The 24,367-nt window shown below is 43.3% G+C and overlaps 1 protein-coding gene across 3 annotated transcripts in view; it reads left to right on the top strand.

Moving 5' to 3' along the window:
* The window catches only part of NUDT15 (nudix hydrolase 15), a 43,733-nt gene extending 22,677 nt beyond the window's left edge, over window positions 1–21,056 (top strand). The window contains exons 1-3 of one of the 3 annotated variants that reach the window (XM_013978735.3): window positions 9,167–9,334; window positions 15,690–15,886; window positions 19,911–21,056. In XM_013978735.3, the coding sequence (XP_013834189.3) occupies window positions 9,177–9,334; window positions 15,690–15,886; window positions 19,911–20,071 (516 nt within the window). In that variant the 5' untranslated portion in view covers window positions 9,167–9,176 and the 3' untranslated portion in view covers window positions 20,072–21,056. Of the gene's footprint in view, window positions 1–9,166; window positions 9,335–15,689; window positions 15,989–16,261 lie in introns of those variants that run through there. The other 2 variants (XM_084981759.1, XM_084981760.1) reach the window with 2 other exon arrangements.
* Window positions 21,057–24,367: the final 3,311 nt, after the last annotated feature.

Genomic DNA, 24,367 nt, shown 5'->3' with positions numbered 1-24,367 from the left:
AGTAGTAGAGGTTTGGAAAAACACATTAATGTTCATTTCTCACCTATCATCCCAGGCTTCATACATCTCAGCCAAACCTTTTTTTCAACAGCTTTATTGCTGTATTACATATTATACAATTTATCCATTTAAACAGTATGATTTAAATAGTTTCAGTACATTATTCACATAGTTGTGCAACAGTCAATCTCAGAATATTTTCATGATCCCCCAAATCAGTGACTACTCATTAGCAGTCACTCCCTATTTCTCTTTGGCCTCCCCCGACCCTAGGTAATAAGTAGCCTATTTTCTATCTCTACGAATCTGTCTATTATGGGAGTTCCCATTGTGGCTCAGTGGGTTAAGGATCCAGTGTTGCCATGAGCTGTGGTGTAGGTGGCAGATATGGCTCCGATCTGGCGTTGCCATGGTATGGCATAGGCTGGCAGCTGCAGCTCCAATTCGATCCCTAGCCTGGGAACTTCCATATGCCGAAGGTGCAGCCCTAAGAAGAAAAAAAATAATCTATTATGGACATCCCATATTAAGTGGAGTCATACAATACGTGGCTTTTTGCATCCAGCTTCTTGTATTTAGCCTAATATTTTCAAGGGTCATCCAATGTATAACACAGCCTAACATTTTAATGGTTGCTACACACTGATTTCATAATATTTTCTATTTTGTTAATTAAATACATAAAGGTTTACATTTGGGACAGACAGATATCATTCTGTAATGGGGCTGTATCTAATGTAACGTTCTGTAAAAAACCACCCCAACTCTTAGTGGCATAAAACTGCAATCATTTTATTACATACATACTTTTGTGTGTCAGGTATTTGGGCAGGGCACAGCAGGGACAATTTTTCTTGGTTTATAATGACTAGGGTGGCTTCAAAAGGCCATATATGTGGAGCAGATCTGGTTTCACAGGAATGTGCTCTGTGCTGACTCAGTAATAAAAGGCCTTGTGCTCATTAAGTCACACCTAGTTTAACTTTTTGTGGTCACCATCTTGAAATTCTGACCAATTTTTGAAAAACAGCCCCACATTTTCATTTTGCACTGGGTCCCTCAAATTGTGCAGCCAGTCCCTCAGTTCCGGTTGTCCGCTGGGTGCTTCAGTTCTCTACTTCATGGGAAACGTCAGAGACGGCGTCTTCACGCACATATTTGGTTGCCTGTGTTGGGAAGACTGGAGACGCTAAGGACAGCCGAGCATCTCTCTCCTCTCTGTGTAAACACTTTCTGTGGCAACTTGGGCTTCCTTACAACATGGCGGTTGCAGGGTGTTTAGACTTTTCATGTGGTGCCCAGCTTTCTCCAGAGTAAGTAGACTAAGACCCTGGGGGAAAAGGCAAGGGTTCGTAGGGCCTCACCTGGGAAATCACCGAACATCATTTCTGTTATAATCTTTTGGTCCAGAAAGCCACTAATTCTAGCGCAGATAAAAAGGAAGGGAACTTAAACGCCACTTCTCAATGGAAGGAAGAGCAAAGAATTTAACTAATATTACCTTAAATCTCTCACAGGCTAATAGCCACCTGATACATTCATTTTAGGGGGACAAAATTGACATTTGCTAGAGAAGGAATGCAAGAGGACCACTGTAATTCAGTTTCTAACGTTCAAAATAGAATCGGGAAGTAAGGCGATATGCTGGCACATCAGACCTTTAGATCTTCCTCAAGAATCTGAAAGTCTAGGGCTAGTCCATAAATGATAGATTTCACAGCATGGAAGGTAGCAACTTTTCTTCTTCTGCCCCCTGGTGGATAGTTGCAAATAGAGAAGAAAGAGGGGAGTGAAATGTTGGTTTGCCTTCTCTGTGATCTTCAGCCTGGCAAAGGAAGTTTCATTGGATGTGTTGTAGGAGGAAATATCCCAATAAAAATGTAGAAAGGAGAGACCCCGGCCATGGTGACTAAGCAAAGTCTAGCCAACGGTCCCAACCACCCCTCCCCCACACATCTGCTTCCGTAAATTTGTTTCCGCATCGACTCCCTTGCCTGACGTCACTCCGGTCCAACTAGCCAAGCATGGACCCGGAAGACGTAGCCCAGAAAAGCCTTGGGAAACCCTTCTTCCGGGCTCAGACTCTGGAGAGCGATCTCCTCAGAGCCCGCCGGCGTCATAAACCTGAGTTCTCCAACTCGCTTGGTTTCTCGCCGGGTAAAAGAGCTGATCTACTACAGCCACAAAGCTGCGGGAGCTGGTACACGACGGCCACGGGGCTGTCGCCAGAGCTGATATGCTGCAGTGCAGGGCTGCGGGGTATCTGCCGTAACATTTCGAAGATAATGTTGAAGGCGGAGGAGCATCCTTTTGTCCTGCTCCAGCCCTGTCACACCTCCCCTCCAAGGCTTTGAGAAAGGGTTGCCTTGGAGAGTCCCCTGAACCCAAACACACTTGGTAACGGTATGGTTGGGATGGGGAGGGGTCGCTCTTAGTCACCCTTGGTTGCTATGAATGAATGGATCCTTCAGAGTTCTTGCCTGCCTGGCCCCTGGGCACCATGTGGCATCCACATGGATACAAGGAAACTGGCTTCCAAAAATGTTACAGTGTGGCACAAACCGCACATCCACCTCATACATCTTCCCAGAAAATAAAGAGGAGAAAGTTGACTGAGAGGGCAGTTGTTTAAACCAAGACAGACTGAACATGATTTAAAGGGACCGATTAAATATATTGGACTGAACAGTTTTGACTGAAATCCAACGTTTAATGAATTCTGCATGGACTCATACCCCAACTAGTAGCAAAGTTGGGGAGAAAAGTGAAAGAAAGGAAGGAAAGAAGGAAGGAGGGAGAGAGGGAAAGGAAAGCATTATTTTTGCAGGTCTGAGTTGCCGTGTGTTATATTTATGATTCTTCTACAATACATACCATAGCCTACTACATAAAATCATAAGGTGGGTTCTTGAATTATATACACCTTCAACTGTCAAACATGGGGAAAGGCTGAGAAGAAAGGGGAAAAAAAATCCTGGGAGTGGAGTTCCCATCATGGTGCAGTGGTTAACAAATCCGACTAGGAACCATGAGGTTGCAGGTTCGATCCCTGGCCTTGCTCAGGCGGTTAAGGATCTGGCATTGCCGTGAGATGCAGTGTAGGTCGAAGACACGGCTTGGATCCTGCGTTGCTGTGGCTATGGTGTAGGCCAGCGGCTACAGCTCCAATTCGACCCCTAGCCTGGGAACCTCCATATGCCGCAGGAAGCGGCCCTAGAAAAGGCAAAAAGAAAAAAAAAAAAAATCCTGGGTGACTTCAAACTAGAGACTTGAGTGTGGAATAAGAATTAAGCACATCCAACCAGGGCTGGGCTGCCCAGGGCAGCGGAGGTGAGGGAACTGATCTAGTTCTAGTGGACTCTCTTCCAAATCAGGTTCCTGAGTTGGAGTTTGGGGTGGAGAAAAGAGGAAAAAGCATTACCTTAACTGTATCATTCCATCTTATGCCCTAACTCTATTAGTTAGATATTTTGTTTGGAAAATAAAGGAGAGCCTACTTGATAATTCAATGCTAGGAATATTCTCAGCCTTTGTGTAAATTGTGAAGATCAGGTAACCTTCTGGTAAAAAGTTGATTCAATTATAAGCAATAAATAGAAGAGGTGTGGAAAATAAACAAGATTTTGTTAAAACAAGGTTATACTGAAACTGGACGGAACAGTTAGTTTGGGGGCATTACAGCACCCCCCAGACTGAGTGAGCCAGATTTCCATGTGGACAGGAGGGAGAAGAAGGGTGCTCTCCCAGTAAAGTCCTGGAATTGGGCAGGGGAGGGGTCCTTGTGTCTGAGTACCCTACCCTTTAGCTCGGAATCTGGATGAGCTAGGAAGGGAAGTGGTGGGAAGAAGCTCTGTCAGATTCTGATGTTGCAATAATTACTGGTATACCCGGTTCAACCAGTTGGGCATCCTGCAGAAAGAATTTTAGTATGTGGATTCTGTAATTAGAATAAGGAACATCCCTAATGGTGCAGCAGGTTAAGGATCTGGCATTATCACTGCAGCAGCTCAGGTTGCTGCTGTGGCATGGGTTGGATCCCTGGCCTGGGAGTTTCTATGTGCTGCGAGTACAGCACCCCCCACTCCCAAGAATAGTAATGTCTATGGGGGTTGATTTACATTTCTCTTGTTAAGATTCCTGAACATCAGCTTGATGCCTTTTTCCTTTCATAATCATTTGTATTTCATATGAATCAGCATCAAGATTTTGAGGAAAATTATTTTCTAGTTTGCTTAAATGATATTGATGAGAGAAGCTAAAGAAGCTTTCATTCAAGTCTTCATTTACAGGGCACTCGTGTGAGCCCCTCTTCGGAGTTCATGGGGCGTTCCTCTCGACCTCAATGTTCTCTGGGCTGATGCCCTTCTGTTTTCAGTCCTTCATGAGAAGGTAAACCCAGGCCCATCCCAACTCCTCAAGGCAAGTTAAGACCAGGCTGTAACATATAACAGACTTGACTGAGGGCTCCAGGATAGTAAAATGGAATTACAGTGTACAAAAGGAAAACTTTAAACTGGCTACTAAATGTGACTTCTTCTGAGTATCAGAGGATCCCTTTCAGCCCCCAACTTTCTATGTTTTAGGAGTAGCCTATTCTCCTTAACAGAACTCTTGTAACCACACACTCCCCTGCCCCCAGCAAGAGGAGGAAGCTGCCTCACCCTAGCTCCAGCCTAAGGCTAGTTTTTGAGAAGACATCATCACCCACAGAGACACCATCCATAAGGATGATAACTTTTTTTTTTTTTTTTTTTGGCTGCATCTGAGACATGTGAAAGTTTCTGGACCAGAGATCAAACCTCTGCCACAACCATAAGCAAAGCCACAGCCACAACCAAAGCCACAGCCACAGCAATGACAACGCCAGATCCTTAATCCCCTGAGCCATGAGCGAGCTCCAGGATGACAATTTTGATACTGTTAATAAAGCACTTGAGCTTAATGACATTTTACATCCACCACCGCTGAACTGCATCTTTGTCATGAGACATGTTTCTACAATATTTTCTTAGCCCCTTGGCTGAAAATTCCATCTCGTCCGGCTTTACTTTACCCCATCTTCCTGCTTGAAAAACAGTCACAGTGCTGGTAAATGACTTAAGCTTAAGCACAAAGACCTAAAGGCATAAGTTATTCATAGGGTCAGCTGAATGAGGGCTTAATGCGTTGGTCTAGGCATGCAGGACCTATGCAGATGTGGATTGGCTCGCCGTTTGCACAGCATGTATGTCCTCTTGAGAATAAGAGAAAGAGAAACCTCATGGCCCCAAGTGGTTTATGAGCAGTCATTAGCAGAATATGCATTAGCAAAGAGAACAAAGGTGCAAACCTAGGCACGCTGGGTTGCCGCAGAGGGCATGCCTTAGTGGAAGCAGAGTGATGATTCTCTGATGCTATGCAAAGATAGCTAAGCTTCCTCAAATGCTAATGATTGTTAAATGCCTAAAGGTCAGAGTAAAAACTTAACTATCTACCAGCTATGTGACTTTTTTTTTCTTTTTTTTATTACTCAAATGAATTTATCACATCTGTAGTTGTATAATGATTATAACAACCCAATTTCACAGGATTTCCATCCCACAGCCCAAGTACATCCCCCCCACCCCCCAAACTGTCTCCTCCGGAGACCATACATTTTTCAATGTCTGTGAGTCAGCATCTGTTCTGCAAAGAAGTTCCGTCTGTCCTTTTTTCAGATTCCACATGTCAGTGAAAGCATTGGATGGTGGCGTTTCATTGTATGGCTGACTTCACTTAGCGTGATAATTTCTAGGTCCATCCATGTTGGTAAAAATGCTGGTATTTCATTCCTTTTAATGGCTGAGTAGTATTCCATTGTGTATATGTACCACATCTTCTTGATCCACTCCTCTGTCGATGGACATTCCGAGTCATTCTGCTGCACTGCCATGGGAACTCCAGTTTCAAACAATGTTAAGCAGATACTTATCACATAGCTCAGCAATTCCATTCTTAGGTATTTACCCCAGAGAAATGAAAACTTATGTTCATTCAAAGACCTGTATGCAAGGTTGTGGCAGGCGGAAACGAATCCGGCTAGCAACCATGAGGTTGCAGGTTTGATCCCTGGCCTCGCTCAGTGGGTCAAGGATCCGGCGTTGCCATGAGCTGTGGTGTAGGTGGCAGATGCTGCTCAGATCCCACATTGCTGTGGCTGTGGTGTAGGCCAGCATCTGTAGCTCTGATTAGACCGCCAGCCTGGGAACCTTCATATGCCACAGGCGCAGCCCTAAAAAGACAAAAAGACAAAACAAAAAAAATTATATGAAACTATAAATTGCTTTCCAAGATGTTTATACCATTTCACATTACTACCAACAATATACAAGAGTTCAAACTAGTCTGTATCCTCACCAGTACTTGGTAATACCAGGGTTGTTGTTTTTTTAATATTGTTCATTGTGATATATTTTTTTAATATTGTTCATTGTACTACAGTACTTGCAGTGCAGCTTAAGTTTTTTTTTTTTAATTTTTTTGTCTTTTGTCTTTTTTTGTTGTTGTTGTTGTTGCTATTTCTTGGGCCGCTCCCGCGGCATATGGAGGTTCCCAGGCTAGGGGTTGAATCGGAGCTGTAGCCACCGGCCTACGCCAGAGCCACAGCAACACGGGATCTGAGCCGCGTCTGCAACCTACACCACAGCTCACGGCAACGCCGGATCGTTAACCCACTGAGCAAGGGCAGGGACCGAACCCGCAACCTCATGGTTCCTAGTCGGATTCGTTAACCACTGCGCCACGACGGGAACTCCAAGTTTTTTAATTTATTTATTTTTGGCTGCACCTGTGGCACATGGATATTCCCTGGCCAGGCATTGAACCTGCGCCACAGCAGCGACCTAAGCCACTGCAGTGACAACACTGGATCTTTAACCCACTGAACCAAACAGGAACTCCACAGTTTTTAATGATGCAAACATCTTTTCATGTGCTTATTTGCCACCCATATCTGTTTTTGGAGAAATATCATTTCAGTTCTTTTGCCTATTTATTAACTCATTTGCTTTATTATTGAGTTTTGAGGAGCCTTTATACATTTTAGATCCAGGTCCTTTATCTGAAATATGCTTTGCAAATATTTTCTCCCAAGCCTGTGTAGTTTGTCTTTTCATTTTCTTAAATAGTTTATCTTTGCTAACTCAGGCTGCTATAAAATACTGTAGATTGAGTGGCTTAAACAATAGACAGTTATTTCTCAGAGTTTTGGAGGCAGAGAAGTCCAAGATCAAGGTGCCTACTGCTTCAGTTCCTGGTGAGAGCTCTCTTTCTGGTTTGCAGACTGCCACTTCTGGCTCTGTCCTCACATGGTGGGGAGAGAGAGATCAAGCTCACTGGTCTCTTATAAATGCACTAATCCCATCAAGAGTTGGTAGTATTTCTCCCCTTTCATTTAAATCTTCTTTAATTTCCCTCAGTAAGGATTTGTATTTTTCAATGTACAGTCTTGAACATCTTTTACTAAATTAACCCTTTAGTATTACATATTTTGTTTTTCATGGTAATATAAAAATTCAGTTTCTGATTGTTCATTGCTAGTATATAGAAATATAATTGACTTTGTATATTGTTCTGGAATCCTATGAACTGCTCAAACTCATTTATTTGTCTTGGTAGCTTTTTTGTGGATGTCTTAGGGTTGTTTACAAATAAAGACAGCTACTTTTTCCCTTCCAATTTAACTATTTTTTCAGTGATTTTTCTTTTTCTTTTTTTCTTTTTATGACCTGCAGCATATAGAAGCTCCTGGGCTAAGGGTTAAATTGGAGCTGCAGATGCCGGCCCGCCTGCAGCTTGTGGCAACACTGGATCCTTATCCCACTGAGCAAGGCCAGGGATGGAACCTACATCTTCGTGGACACTATATTGGATTCCTAACCCTCTGAGCCACAATGGGAACTCCTGATTTTTCTTGATTTTATTGGTTACACTAACTAGAACCTCTAACGATATGATGACTAAAAGTGCTGAGAATGACTATCCTCGTTTCTCAAGTATCAGTCATTCACTGCTTTACTAGTCTGCGGGGGCCGCTATAATCGTGCCACAGATTAGGTGGTTTAAACAACAAAGTGTATTTTCTCAAACTCTAGAGTTTAGAGGTCAAAGATCAAGCTGTCAGTGGGGTTGGGTTTTCCTGAGACCTGACTCCACTTGATGGCTCTCTGTGTTTTTACATGGTCTTCCCCCAGGGTCTGTGTTTGTGTCTTAATCTCCACTTCTTTAAGGACACCAGTGATATTGGATTAGGATTAATCCTAATGATCTAATGAAGAGGTAACTTAATTACCTCTTTAAAGACTGTCTACAAATAGTTACAGTCTGAGATCTTGGGGGTTAGGATTTCAAGAAGTGAATTTGAGGGAGGCGTGATTCAGCCCTTACAATCACTGAATATGATAGGAGTGGGTCTTTGTAGATACTGATATAAGCTTATCAAAATTCCTTTTTATTTCTAGTTTGCTTATTTTTTAAATTGTGAATGAGTACTGAACTTCATAAAAAATTTCTGCATCTATTAAGAGTTTCCTTTTTCCAGAGTTCCCATGGTGGCTCAGTGGTTAACAAATCCGACTGGGAACCACGAGGTTGCGGGTTTGATCCGTGGCTTTGCTCAGTGGGTGAAGGATCTGGTGTTGCCATGAGCTATGGTGTAGATCACAGATGGGCTCGGATACTGGGTTGCTATGGCTTTGGCATAGGCCGGCGGCTACAGCTCTGATTAATCCCCTGGCCTGGGAACCTCCACATGATAGGGGGGAGCGGCTCTAGTAAAGACGAAAAAAAGAAAAAAAAGTTTCCTTTTTCCCTCTTATAGTATAGTAGTTACACTGATTGAGTTTTCAAATATTAAACCATCTTGTATTTCTGGGAATAACCCCACCTGGTCATGATATCTTTTTCATACGCTGTCAATTTTTATTTGTGAAAATATCATGGAGTATCTCAGTAGTGCACAACACACTGAAGGCTGTGAACGATCGTCCCAAGGTGAAACCCCTAGGTGAGGTACAGCCATCACCCACAAAGGCAAGCAGGCAGAGGCCGGGGCTCGGGTTTTGATTTGCAGACCCGCACCTGCTCTGGGAGATTGGCGGCGGCCCGGGGGGGCGTGGCTAACGTCACTTCCCGTCGCCGGCGCAGGCTCCTCTCGCGACATGACGTCCGGCGCAGAGCCGCGGGTGCGGCGGCCGGGAGTCGGGATAGGAGTAGTGGTGACCAGCTGCAGGCATCCTCGCTGCGTCCTCCTGGGGAAGAGGAAAGGGTCGTTTGGAGCCGGCAGTTTCCAACTTCCCGGGGGCCACTTGGAGTTCGGGTAAGGAGCTGCCCGGCTGAGCCGGGAAAGCGGGACGTGCACGGGAAGGACGGCCTCGCTCCGTGCGTGCGCGCGCGCGCGCCCACGCGCCCACGGGGCGTCTTTTCTCACGAGCCCCTCTTTTCTCCCGTTGAGCCGGGAGGGGGCGCTGCCCTGGTGAGACGAGAGGAATCTTTTTTTCTCACGCCCTGAGCGGTCCTCTCAGCTCCTCGCCGGACCTGAAGCGGCCGGGGGTGGGTTGGTGGGTTGTGGTTTTGTTAGTGCTCGCGCTTGGCAGGCGTAAAGTGGCTGTTTGTAAGCCTCGATCAGTCCAAGTCTGTTAAAAAGATGTTTGCGTGGTTTGCTGGTGATCTAAACGCACACAGATAATATTTCCTGTTTCTTGCTCCCATGGGTTTAGTTGCGTTGCAACCAAGGGAATGGGCTAGTGAAACTCTGGGCCTGGGTTTCTCCCTCTTTAAAATGGGGGGGTTGGACGAAGTACTCCTTAAGTTCTTCCTCTGCTTTGGCTTTCTGTGGTTTGGTGATGTATCAGATCGACAAGGAAAATCATTTATACACAAGGGGGTGTCTTCCCCACACCGCGGACTTTTTAATCAATAGAAATTGTTAAGGGGCCGGGTAAGGATTTCAGGCAAGGCTTTGCTGAGGCTGGTGCTGCAGCAGAAGGGAGCGAGGACAAGAAATAGGTACCCTTGCTCGTTCCCCTGAGGTGGGGTTGGGATGGGCTGTTTTCCTTAAATGAGGTGAACGTGAGGGAACGCAATTCTACAGTTTATTATTGCCCCACCGGCAGTTGCCCGAAGTTATTTTTCTAGTTTCTTTGTATTCTCTTCTGGAGGAGATGTTTGTCCAGGTGCAAGCACTCTGGTAAAGGGTCTCGGGTTAGAGCCTATCTCAAAGTGAGAATAAGAAGAAAGTTCACAGCAGATAAATAGTATCTAAAGTGTTAGGACCCAGAGAAAATTTCAAACATACATAACAGTAGAGAAAACAGTGAATCCTCATGTACCCTTTACTCAGCTTGTTCTTGTTTCATCATTACTGCGCCTCCCTCCCCGCAAACAGACGCACACATATCCCTTGTTTTCTACACGATTTCAAAGGACTACTGGGAGTTCCCGTTGTGGCTCAGCGGAAGGAATCCGACTAGTATCCATGAGGACGCAGGTTCAATCCCTGGCCTGGCTCAGTGGGTTAAGGATCCAGTGTTGCTGTAAGCTGTGGTGTAGGTTGCAACACAGCTTGGATCCCGAGTTGCTGTGGCTGTGGTGTAGGCCAGCAACTGTAGCTCTGATTGGACCCCTAGCCTGGGAACTTCCATATGCTGTGGGTGCTGCCCTAAAAAAGAAAAGCAAGACAAAAAAAAAAAGAAAAAATCAAAGGAAGGGCACATGTTGCATGTGACTGATACATTTTTAAAGTTTCTTAATCTAACAGTACCTGCCCTCCCCGTTTTTTCCCATGACTTGTTGAATATGGGTCATTTGAAGACTTTCTCACATTCTGACTATTCTAATCCACCCATTTCTTATAAAGTGTTAAGTAGAACTCAATACTTGATCCTAGTGCCTTTTAATCAGACTTTGATCTTTATCGAATATGGAATTCTAGCACATGGAATTTTTTAAATGGTTTTTAGAATTTGTCATCTAATTAATTGGTAGGTTTGTCATTTTTAGATAATTAAGATAAGCTATCACTTAATAGATAATAAAATTTCTATATTAAAAATAAAATTGCCCAGGCAAGCACACCATATTTACTTTGTCAGTTGTTGGGCGATCATTAACCAAACTTAGATCACAAACTAAGCACTACGTAGAATGTATGATTACTAGAGCAATAGCTAGAGATAGCTTTCCTCACAATAACACAAAATTATTGGAGTCTTGACTCAAATCAAATGATAATGGCCAAAATTGAACCTTAGTAAACTTTTTCCCTAAGTGCTAGATATTATGCTAAGCTCTTCACATGTGTGCATACTTTCATGTATCTTTGTATAGTTGGTAAACTGAGTGGACTAAATCAATGGAAAACAAACAGAAAGGAAAAATGGCTTTATTTTCTCCTTCTGTTGTCTTCAGACATAGTTTGTTTCTCCCTTCTCTGCTGCTGTATGACATTTTCTGCAAATTCTGTTGTTTTCCTTTTGTTACTGACCTGGGTTCTTGGATTCTTTTTTTTTTTTTTTTTGCTTTTTAGAGCCATACTTGTGGCATGTGGAGGTTCCAAGCTAGGAGTCTAATTGAGCTGCTGGGCCATGCCATAGCCACAGCCACGCTAGACCTGAGCTATGTCTGCAACCTACACCACAGCTCACAGCAATGCCAGATCCTTAACCCACTAAGCAAGACCAGGGATCGAACCCACAACCTCGTGGTTCCTAGTCAGATTCATTTCCGATGTGCCACGACTGGAACTCCAGTTCTTGGATTCTTTTTTTTGTCTTTTTGCCTTTCCTAGGGCCGCACCCATGGCATATGGAGGTTCCCAGGCTAGGGGTCTAATTGGAGCTGTAGTCGAAGGCCTACACCACAGCCACAGCAACAGCAACTCAGGATCTGAGCCGAGTCTGCGACCTACACCACAGCTCACGGCAACGCCGGATCCTTAACCTACTGAGGAAGGTCAGGGATGGAACCTGCAACCTCATGGTTCCTAGGCGGATTCGTTAACCACTGAGCCATGACGGGAACTCCAGGTTCTTGGATTCTTAATCAATAGAAATTGATAAGAGATCAGACAAGGAATTCAGGCAAGGCTTTATTGAAACTTGCTGTAGCAGGAGAGAGCAGAACCAATAACAGGTACCCTTGTTCACTCCCTAAGGGGCTGCGGTGAGCTGGTCCCTTAAATGGGGTGAGTGTAGGGGCAGACCAGTGGGTTGGGCTGGGGGGGGGTGGGCTTAGGTGGTCTGCCCACCCCCTTGGTGGTGCTGTGTGCAGGGTGTTACCTGCTTTTGCTCCAGCACCTTGGAAGTGGCAGTTGGGTTTTGGCCTTTTTGTATCTTGTTGGTCATATTTGCCCCAACTGAGCAGCCTGCTGTTATTTTTAGTCCCTTATACTTTCTTTGTTCTTTTGCTTGAGGAGGTGTTTGTCCAGGTGCACACAGTGCGTGCAGTAAAGGGTCTCCAGTCCCAGCCAGTCTCACTTTCACTTGATTATGAAAATAAATGACATTTTGGTTATTAGGATCCTCTTTCAAGCATTTCTTTTTCCTTTGTCGTGGGGCAAAGGAGGTGTGGGCCATTTTCTCCACTTTCTCCTGCTTTCTCTGGCTTCCTTCTCCCTTGTGTTGAGGAAGGAGGGGCGGAGGCAGAGCTCTTACCTGAGAAGTGCTGCTGTAATCGGACGCGCCCTCTGGCTGCAGGGTTCGCACATGTGCTCTCTTTATTATGGTGTGTTGGTTGGTTGGTGGCAAGTCCTACAAGTGTTTCTCCACCGCACAGTTCTCTGACATGGGTGACTGACTTGGTGGCACTGGCCACCACCTCTTACTTTTAGCACTCCATGCTATGTTTTCTTTCTGCTGCGGTCCCCAGCCGTCTTTTGTAGCAGCACCTGCTTGGCCCAAAGGAAGCACATGGAGAATGATGCTTTCACAGCTGCCCCTTTTCCCTGCTCAGCCATCCAGAGTTGCTTTAGCCAGTTGCCTGCCATCCAGACTCCTAAAGTGGGAATGAGCGTCAGCGTCTGTATGCATATTCATTTCATAAACACCAAGGGACACATTTTGACTTACCCAAGAGCTCTTTCCCTCCGGCACCTCCGCTCTGATGCCCAGCTCCGTCTTGAACTGGGCAGAAACACCCCAGTACCTCCTCCAGGGTCACTCTTAGTCTCTTGGACTAATTCTGTCACGTGGTTTGGGGGCAGAGTTGCCCCCCCCCCCCAGGAGGAAAAGGAACCTTCCCACTAGGCTGCAAGCTTACAACTTTTCTTCCTCCCCATCTTTCTTATGCAAATTGGGTAGAGTGAAAGTAGTTTGGATAATTAGAGATATAAAAACATTCAAGGTAGAAAAGATAAACAGTATTCTTTTTTACTCAATGTCACACGTGCTGAAGTGCTTCATGAATATATGGAAATTTAATTTACTAAAGTGCATATCAGGTGACTTCTAGAACAACTCTCACTAATGACTTCTTTTAATAACACTTGTTTTCATTCAATACGCCTATATTTTACCTGATTATATAAAATTTCATTCGAAGCCATTTCTAAAGGGAAATATACATTTTAAACTTTGTTTCATGTGTGAAAAGGGTACAATGAAATGTTTTCATTTATATACAGGTTTTTATCAATATCTGGTTATCAGGAGTTCCCCTCATGGCTCGTGGAAATGAATCTGACTAGCATCCAGGAGGATGCAGGTTGGATCCTTGGCTTCATTCAGTGGGCTAAGTAAGGATCCGGCATTGCCATGAGATGTGGTGTGAGTCACAAACTCGACTCTGATCTGGTGTTGCCGTGGCTGTGGTGGAGGCTGGCAGCTGGAAAAGAGCCTGAGAACAATAGGCACCTCTAAATTTTAAACAGCCAAAAGATGCCATTCGAACTCAAGGGTTTGCTAAGAAAAGCCAGAGTAGTCTTTTTTTTTTTTTTTTTTTTTTTTTTTGCTAATTGAATCATTTATTGTAGAGATAAACTAGTGATTGTCACATGAAAAAATACAGAATAGTATTTATATTACTTCTGAGTTTTTATAAATGAGAAACATTTATAAATGTAAATTTTGAATTTTTATAAAAGTGGGGCAGTGTTTTTTAAAAAATAAACCCCCAAACTTTATTTCCCACTCTTTTTTTTTTTCTTTTTTTTTTTTAGGGCCGTACCCCAGGCATATGGAAGTTACCAGGCTAGGGGTCCAATCAGATCTACAGCTGCTGGCCTACACCACGGCCACAGCAATGCAGGATCTGAGCAAGAGTTTGCACCTTGTACCACAGCTCATGGTAATGCCAGATTCTTAACCCACTTAGTGGGGCCAGGGATTGAACCTGCATCCTCACGGATACTAGTCGGGTTCATTATGGCTGAGCCACAATGGGAACTCTGAAGCAGCATTTAATTAGTAGTATCCTAATGGAATTTTTCAGCAGTAAAGGATTGTTCTGTTAAATTGCTCATTCCTTTCTTGTTTCCAGTGTTGTGACTTAAAGAATATAGTTTCTTAGGATTCCCATTGTGGCTCAGTGGGTTAAGAACCCAATGCTGTCTCTCTGAGGATGTAGGTTCAATCTCTGGCCTGGCTCAGTGAGTTAAGGATCTGGTGTTGCTGCAAGCTCTGGTGCAGGTGGCAGATGTGGCCTGGATCCGGTGCTGCTGTGGCTGTGGCGTAGGCCTGCAGCTGCAGCTCCACTTTGACCCCCAGCCTGGGAACTTCCAAATGCAGGTGCAGCCATAATAAGAATAAAAAGAATATAGTTTGTTATTGATAGAATATTAATTTTACTCAAAACTGTGTAACGTTAGAGGTGAAACAAACTGGAGTTATCATTTTGTACATTTTTCATATTTTGCAGATGGGTGAACACGGGGTAAGTCGCTCAGGGTCATGCTGCCAGTTCAGGGAAGGCTATCCTAAACACCTCCCTTCAGCTTCGCAGGGCAGTGCTCTGAAGAGGCCCACAAATACAGCGTTTCTAACATGAAACTACTTTAACTTTCATATTAAAAAGAAGCTAAGGAGGAGTTCCCGTCATGGCGCAGTGGTTAACGAATCCGACTAGGAACCATGAGGTTGCGGGTTCGGTCCCTGCCCTTGCTCAGTGGGTTAACGATCCGGTGTTGCTGCGAGCTGTGGTGTAGGTTGCAGATGCGGCTCGGATCCCGCGTTGCTGTGGCTCTGGCGTAGGCCGGTGGCTACAGCTCCGATTGGACCCCTAGCCTGGGAACCTCCATATGCCGCGGGAGTGGCCCAAGAAATAGCAAAAAGACAAAAAATAAATAAATAAATAAAAATAAAAAAATAAAAAGAAGCTAAGGAAATCTGTCCTGATGAGGTCAAAGATCTGCTGAATATCAAAATATAACTTTCTAGGAGAATAATGTATTTATTATTAGTAGTAGAAGCTTCATACTCAATTTCTTATGATTAAGGCTGAGCATACCCTGAGGTACAATAGTTCATTATTTTAACCCATTAATGGGCACAAGAGTGACTGTGAACACTCTGGTGTTAAGCGTGGTCTGACGTTGACTTTTATCAGTGTGAAGGATATTAAATTATTTCCAAGCTCTTTTTCCTTTACACTGGAAATTTCTAGCCCAAAATTTCATGATTAAAAAAAAATTGTTTTTACCCACATAGAAATGCATGCAATGGTGTGTTTCTGTTTTCCAGTGAAAGCTGGGAAGAATGCGCTCAAAGGGAAACCCTGGAAGAAGCAGCTCTTCACCTGAAAAATGTTCGCTTTGCCTCGGTTGTGAATTCTTTCATTGAGGGAGAGAACTACCATTATGTCACCGTATTGATGAAAGGAGAGGTGGACACCACTCATGATTCAGAGCCAAAGAATGTGGAGCCTGAAAAAAACGAAAGTAAGAGAAGGATATATAATAATGAATTTTCTTTGCGAGCATATGCTCTGAAGGAAGGTTACAGTATGTTGCCCAGGAGGAGAATGAGAGTTTAATTAGACTGTGACTTCTTTTTTTGTTGTTGCTGTTGTTGCTATTTCTTGGGCCGCTCCTGCGGCATATGGAGGTTCCCAGGCTAGGGGTTGAATCGGAGCTGTAGCCACCGGCCTACGCCAGAGCCACAGCAACGCGGGATCTGAGCCGCGTCTGCAACCTACACCACAGCTCACGGCAACGCCGGACCGTTAACCCACTGAGCAAGGGCAGGGACCGAACCCGCAACCTCATGGTTCCTAGTCGGATTCGTTAACCACTGCGCCACGACGGGAACTCCAGACTGTGACTTCTTAAATCTGGAGACGTAAGGATAGAGCAGGAGGGAGAAGTGGCTGTGGAGTCACGTGAGTTGGTTTGCCTCCTCCTTCCTCTCCCAAGAGCTTTGAAGCCTCTGCCAAGGTGTTTACGTTTCTGGGCCTCTTTTCTCATCTGTGGTAACAGTCACTACCTCAGTGGGCTGATATTAGGATCGAATGAGTTAGTACATATCAAGGGCCTAGTGAACAGAGCAAGTACTCAGTAAATGTTAGTTTTAGTGTTTAGTTTTTCTTCAAACTGTAACTTTTAAGCAAAACATCTGGTGTGCCCTCCTGAGTTTTCCTACCTGTGCAGAAGCAGTAATAACTTCCTTTTGTAGAGAATGATCAGCCTAACAAACCAGTTATCTGTTAGCGTCTGTTGAATTGAGTGCTCGCAGAGTTTTAATGGCAATACCTGGTGTTTATTATTTACGCTAAACATTGTTCGAAGGGCTTAGCATGTATCGTCTCTCTTCAAATTCCGTAAAACTCTGTGAGGAAGGGAGCTCAAGAGTAAAATAGCAGACGGACTTACTGAATATATAAGTCACACTATCTGACTTAGTTTCAGATCTGCAAAGTCAAAGAGCTGCGCCCACAGGACGGTCCCCATTGTGTAGGCCAGTCCCAAGGCCAAGCCCCCTGTGCATTTGCCTGCCTGACTATCAAGCGAAGGGTCCCACAGCTCCAGTTCAGTAGTTGGCTCGTTGGTGCACAGAATTCAGAAAAACGCTTCACTTACGTTGCTGGTTCGTTACAAAGGATACCACACAGGAAGGGCCGGATGGAAGAGGTGTGCGGGGAAGGGGGTGTGCGCCTCCGGGCCTCTCCAGGTCGACCACCCTCCAGCACCTAGTATGTTCACCAGCTCTGACCGCTCTCTGGTCTCAGCTGTGTAGTATTTTCATGTAGCTTCCTAGGTGATGGGATTATTATTACTGTGATCAATTGTATCATTGCATGTTGGTGATGAACTCAGTCCCCAGCCCGTCTCTTCCCCTCAGTCTTTCTGGTCACCAATCCCCACCCTGGAGCCATCTAAAGGTCCCCAGTCACCGGCCATCTCGTTAGCATGAACTCAGGTACAGTTGAAAGGGGCTTCTTATGGAAAACAAAAAGCTCTCCTCTGATCCCTATCACTCAGGAAATTTCAAAGATTTAGGAACTCTGCCAGAAACAGGGATGAAGACCAAATATGTATTTCTTTCTTTCTCTTTTTTTCTTTTTAATCTTTTTAGGGCCACCCCTGCAGCACGTGGAGGTTTCCAGGCCAGGGGTCGAATTGGAACTGTAGCCGCTGGCCTACACCTCAGCCATAGCAACGCCAGATCCAAGCCGAGTCTGTGACCTACACCACAGCTCACGGCAAGGCCAGATCCTTAACCCACTGAGCGAGGCCAGGGATTGAACTCGAGTCCTCGTGGATGCTAGTAGATTTGTTTCCGCTGAGCCACAATGGGAACTCCCAAATGTGTATTTCTTATTTCACCATATCCCACCAAAAAAAACCACCCAAAAAAGTATCCAAAGGGCTTCATTTGGCCTACGATAACAACTAAAATTATTAATGCCTTAGGAAGTGGGAGGCGGTATTGTATGGGCTCCCTGGGGGAGCTGATAAGCCAGCTGCAGGCTGGCTAAAGGCAGTGGCTTGGGGGGGGGAGTCTTCATTTTATTTATAGTATAGGCTTGCAGTCTCTGCCCCACGTTCATCAGGTCCTGGATCCGGACAGCCGGCTTCAGTTTACTAGTTACTGCATCTTTCCTCTGTCTGATTATAATTAGGATTATCCAGATGCCTCATTTTCTAGGAGACAGGATAAACTTTATTATAGCTCTCTTGAGGCTGTTAATCCAGCATCTTGCAACATATTGTTAGAGTCTCTTTCTCTTTCTGTACATCTGTCCGTCTCTCTCCCTCTGTTACTGTGTGATCACAGGAGCCGATCAGCCCTTCTGAAACTTGCTCCAATTTTGTGGATTCTCTGTCCTTTGCCTTCCCGGAGTGAAATTACGTACCTGTATTTTACAGGCACAGAAATACTTACTGGAAGAGCCAGTACTTACACATAAGTATATACCTGTAATCATGAAGAAACTTATTTGGAACATGGAGTTCTAACAGTCATTTGTACATACTCTCTCTCTTTTTTTTTTTTTTTTTGCTTTTTTTAGGGCTGCACCCATGGCATATGGAGGTTCCCAGGCTAAGGGTCGAATCGGAGCTGTAGCCGCTGGCCTACGCTAGAGCCACAGTAACGCCAGATCTGAGCCGCGTCTGCGACCTACACCACAGCTCACAGCCATGCTGGATCCTTAACCCACTGAGCATAGCCAGGGATCGAACCCGCATCCTCATGAATACTAGTTGGGTTCGTTACTGCTGAGCCACAATGAGAACTTCCCATATTTATGTAGTCTTAATATCATGATATTTGTACATTCTCCTGTCTTGAGCATCTGTGCTTCCATGTTATTTACATTTAAATCATCAAAGAAAATATTATCCCCTGGAATATTTTTATAGGACTTCATGTATTTTTCAATTAGTAGACATTGTTAAGTCTTCAATATTTTGTTGGATTTTTTAAAAATCAGCTCCTTCCCTATTTATCTTTCTGTCTAAAACATGGCACAGCACAGAGAATATATTTTATTCTCCACACAGGTTCCATTACTTTTTTAAGAAACGGAAGATAGCTTGGAAATTTTATCTACCTTATTTTGTAGGTGAGGGAATTTGTTTATATTAATGTAGTTTAACCTTTAGTGTATAAAGTTTTGTGAGTTTTGTCTAGCCACATACTTAAATGAAGATTGAATAGTATTAAATCTGGATTTTAACACAGTGTAGCTGTTGTAAACTTGGCCTAGTGTTCAGATAACAGCATGTTTTAAATGCCCGGCATTCTCTCTCTTTTTTTTGGCTTTTTGGTATTTCTTGGGCCACTCCTGTGGCATATGGAGGTTCCCATGCTAGGGCTGTAATCGGAGTTGTAGCCGCCAGCCTACACCACAGCCACAGTAACGCCAGATCTGAGCCGCATCTGCAACCTACACCACAGCTCATGGCGACACCGGATCCTTAACCCACTGAGCAAGGCCAGGGATCGAACCCGCAACCTCATGGTTCCTAGTCGCATTCATTAGCCACTGAGCCATGAAGGGAACTCCCCACCATTCTCTTCTTAAGATCTTCATTCTAGGAGTTCCCTCATGGCCTAGTGGTTAAAGGATCCAGTTGCTGCTGTGGCTTGGGTTTGATCCCTGGCCAGGGAACTTAGGCATACTGGGGGCATGCCCCACCCAAAAAAAAAGATCTTTACTCAAAACCAAATTATGTTTGTCTAGCCGGGCTAATGCTTAGCATCACTATTGCACTTTATTTTTATTATTTTGGCCTTGCCCACCTGTGGCATGCGGAAGTTCCCTGGCCAGGGATCAAACCCATGCCTCAGCAATGACTTTGCCAGATCCTTGACCTGATATGCCACTAGGGAACTCCTACTTTATTTTATTAGCAGCAAATAATTTTTAAATTTAATTAATTTTCTTTAGTATAGGTTAATTTGCTAAATAAAGTATCCTTTGTTTCCTCTCAGCCCAAGAAATTGCTTTATCTTTTCCAGGTTGGGAGTGGGTTCCTTGGGAAGATTTTCCTCCCCTGGACCAGCTTTTCTGGGGACTACGTTGTTTAAAGGAACAAGGCTACGATCCATTTAAAGAAGATTTGGATCATCTGGTAGGATACAAAGGCAATCACCTAGAGGTGAACAAGAAGATTCCTTAATTTTTTTTTTTTCTCATAAAAGGCAAAATAAGGTCCTGCTAGGGAATGAAAAACATCTACATTTAAGAATAACTTCATTTTATTTAAAAAGCCCCATATGAGTATCTGTTGAGTTGCAATCTCTTAATAGACCCAGCACCCTTTCAGCCAGTACTTGTGAACAATTTTCAGGGATTGTGTCATGACTTGTATTTCAGACTCAAAAAAAATGTGATAAACGGTGATACTGTGGTGATTCTGCTTTCCGTATTTCTCTTTGATGTTAACCCTGCTGTTTGTATTACCAGCGTGCATGGAGGAGAGTTCAGTAGAGCTAGGTGTTTCAGTTCAAATACTAACACAGCATTGCCATTCCAGAATTTACCACGTGTGTTGATTTTCCTCTTGTTTTATTTAAAATAAAAATGTTTGGGTATTACCTTGTGACAGTCCCTGCAAACAGGACAAGCCATTAGGGTGTATTTCCCAGATTTCCACTTGAGAACCCAAACTAAGGGAAGTGAGATAAACGGTCCAGGATCTGCATCCCATCATTAACAGCCATTTTTGATTTTTCTCTCAATCCCTGTGAGATCCAGCTTCCTTATGTGTAAAATGTGATCAGACTAGGGCAGTGGTTCTCAGAGTGCATCCCTGGGGAGTGCTTGAGACCCTTTCAGGGGCTTTCAGGAATAAAGCTATTTTGTCTTAAGATGACATCATTTGCCTTTTTCATTCTCATTCTTTCCCGAGTGTACAGAGGAGTTTTCCTGAGGCTGTGTATTGTATGATACTGTAACAGACGGAACACAAAAGCAGAGAGCAGAGAATCTAGCTCTCTTCCGTTAAGCTAGACCTGAAAGAAATCTACAAAAATGCAAAACAGTGCCACTCTTCTCCCTTTTTTTAAGAAAAATAGCTATTTTTATAAAACTTATGTTAATATAAGTTTTGTTACGGGTTTTTGTTATTTGTAAATGAATTAATAAAAGAATTCTTAAAATTTCTCAGTTTTAATTCATAATATCACTAGATAAAACCCTACAAAAAACAAAAACTCTTTGGGGGTCTTAGTAATTTTTTTTAATTGAAATATAGTTGATTTACAGTGTTGTCTCAGTTCCAGGTATATAACAAAGTGATTCATATATATGTATATGTATGTATATGTATGTGTATATATATATATGTGTGTGTGTTTATGTGTGTATATATATATACATATAATTCTTTTTCAGATTATCTTATAGGTTATTCCAAGATATTGAATATAGTTCCCTGTGCTATATATAGTAGGTCTTTGTTGTTTATCTCTTTTGTATGTAGTTGTGTGTATCTGTTAATCCCAAACTCCTAATTTATCCCTCCCTCGCCTTTTCCCTTTGGTAACTATAAGTGTGCTTTCTATGTCCGTGAGTCTGTTTCTGCTTTGTAAATAAGTTCATTTGTATCATTTTTTTTTAGATTCTACATGTAAGTGGTATCATTGTGATATTTGTCTATCTGTGACGTAGTACTTCACTCTATCCATACTGCTGCAGATGGCATTATCTTTTTTATGGTTGAGTAATATTCGCGCGCGCGCGCGTGTGTGTGTGTGTGTGTGTGTGTACACATGTACCATGTGTTCTTTATCCATTCATCTATCTTTGGACATTTAGGTTGCTTTCTTGTCCTGGCTATTATAAATGGTGCTGCTGTACACATTAGGGTTCAAATTAGAGTTTTCATCTTTTCCAGATATATGTCCAGAAGTGGGATTGCTGGATCATGTGGTAACTGCATTTTTAGTTTTTGGAAGAACCCCCATACAGTGGCTTCATCAGTTTACATTCCCACCAACAGTGCAGGAGGGCTCCCTTTTCTCCACACCCTCTCCAGCATTTAAATGATGGCCATTCTGACTGGTATGAGGTGGTACCTCATTGTAGTTTTGATTTTCATTTCTCAGATAATTAGCAGTGTTGAGCATATTTTCATCTTCCTGTTGGCTCTCTGTCTTCTTTGAAGAAATGTCTGTTTAGATCTTCTGCCTATTTTCTTTTTTTTTTTTTTTTTTTTTTTTTTTTTTTGTCTTTTGTCTTTTGTCTTTTGTTGTTGTTGTTGTTGCTATCTCTTGGGCCGCTTCCGCGGCATATGGAGGTTCCCAGGCTAGGGGTTGAATCGGAGCTGTAGCCACCGGCCTACGCCAGAGCCACAGCAACTCGGGATCTGAGCCGTGTCTGCAACCTACACCACAGCTCACGGCAACGCCGGATCGTTAACCCACTGAGCAAGGGCAGGGACCGAACCCGCAACCTCATGGTTCCTAGTCGGATTCGTTAACCACTGCGCCACGACGGGAACTCCTTCTGCCTATTTTCTGATTGGGTTTTTTTTTTTGATATTGAGCTTTATGAGCTATTCATATATTTTGGAAATTAGGCCCTTGTAGTTACATCATTTGCAACTTTTTTCTCCCATAGGTTGTCTTTGGGGGGGGGGGTTATTTATTTATTTATTTATCTATTTTTAATGGTTTCCTTTGCTTTGTAAAATCTTCTGAGTTTAATTAGGTCCCATTGGTTTGTTTTTATTTATTTATGTATTTATTTTGTCTTTTTGCCTTTTCTTGGGCTGCTCCCGTGGCATATGGAGGTTCCCAGGCTAGGGGTCTAATCGGAGCTGTAGCTGCCGGCCTACACCAGAGCCACAGCAACGTGGGATCCAAGCTGCATCTGCAACCTACACCACAGCTCATGGCAACGCCAGATCCTTAACCCACTGAGCAAGGGCAGGGATCGAACCCATAACCTCATTGTTCCTAGTCGGATTCGTTAACCACTGCACCACAACAGGAACTCCTGGTTTATTTATTTATTTATTTATTTTTATATTGCCTTGGGAAACTGACCTAAGAAAACATTTGTATGGTTGATGTCAGAGAATGTTTTGCCTATGTTCTCTTGTAGGAGGTTTATAGTTTCATATCAAATTTAAGTCTTTAAGCCATTTTAAGTTGATTTTTGTATATAGTAAGAGGGTGTGTTCTAACTTCATTGATTACATGCAGCTGTCCAAATTTCCCAGCACCAATTACTGAAGGGACTTTTTCCCATTCTATATTCTTGCCTTGTCAAAAATTAGTTGACCACAGGTGTGTGGGTTTATTATTGGGCTTTCTATTCTGTTCTATTGATCCATGTGTCTGTTTTAGTACCAGTACCACACTGTCTTGAGTACCATAGCTTTGTAGTATAGTCTGAAGTCTATGAGAGTTATGCCTCTGGCTTTGTTTTGTTTTGTTTTCCTTCCCTCAGGATTGCTTTGGAAATTCTTGGTCTTTTATGGTTCCATATAAATTTTTGGATAATCTGTTCTAGTTATGTAAAAAAATGTCATGGGTAATTTGATAGGGATTGCATTCAATCTGTAGATCTCTTTCCATTTCTTTGGATTGTCATCAGTTTCCTTTATTACTGTTTTGTTTTTCTCAGCAATACGTCTTTCACCTCCTCAGTGAGCTTTATTCCTAAGTATTTTAGGAATCTTGTCTGATTGCTATGGGGACTTCCAATACTATTTGAATAAAAGTGGTGAGAATGGATATCCTTTTTTGATCCAGAATTTAGGTGGAAGGCCTTCAGCTTTTCACTGTTGAGTAGTATATTGACTCTGGGTTTGTCATGGATAGCTTTTATTATATTGAGCTGTGTTCCCTCTATAGCTACTAGTTTCATGGGTTTTTTTTTTTATCATGAATGGATGTTGAATTTTACCAAATGTTTTTTCTGTATCTGTTGAGATGATCATGTGGTTTTTGTCTTTTCATTTGTGAATGTGTTGTATCACATTGACTGATTTGTATATGTTGAGCCATCCATCCTTGTAATTCTGGGATAAATCCAACTTGGTTGTGGTATATGATTTTTTTTCTTTTTTTGTTTTTGTTTTTTTGTTTTGTCATTTTAGGGCCGAACCAGCGGCATATGGAAGTTCCCAGGCTAGGGGTCTAATTGGAGCTGTAGCCACGGGCCTAAGCCAGAGTCACAGCAACATGGGATCCGAGCTACATCTGCGACCTACACCACAGCTCACAGCAATGCCGGATCCTTAACCCACTGAGCAAGGCCAGGGATCGAACCCACATCATCATGGTTCCTAGTCGGATTCGTTCACCACTGTGCCATGACGGGAACTCCTCCATGTAATTTTTTTGTCTCATTTCTTCTTCTGTGGTTGATTTCTAGTTTCATACCATTGTAATCAGGAAAGATGCTTGAAATAATTTCTATATTGTTAAATTTGTTGAGGCTTCTTTTGTGCCCTAGTATGTGG

Source organism: Sus scrofa, chromosome 11, assembly GCF_054392235.1.
Source record: "Sus scrofa isolate SSC_HxYL_T2T_F1_AM1 chromosome 11, Sscrofa_HxYL_maternal_Yorkshire_Landrace_v2.0, whole genome shotgun sequence".
NCBI classification, from domain to species: Eukaryota; Metazoa; Chordata; class Mammalia; order Artiodactyla; family Suidae; genus Sus; species Sus scrofa.
The sequence above is the reverse complement of the archived record's forward strand: the minus strand, read 5'-3'. Positions and strand labels throughout refer to the sequence as shown.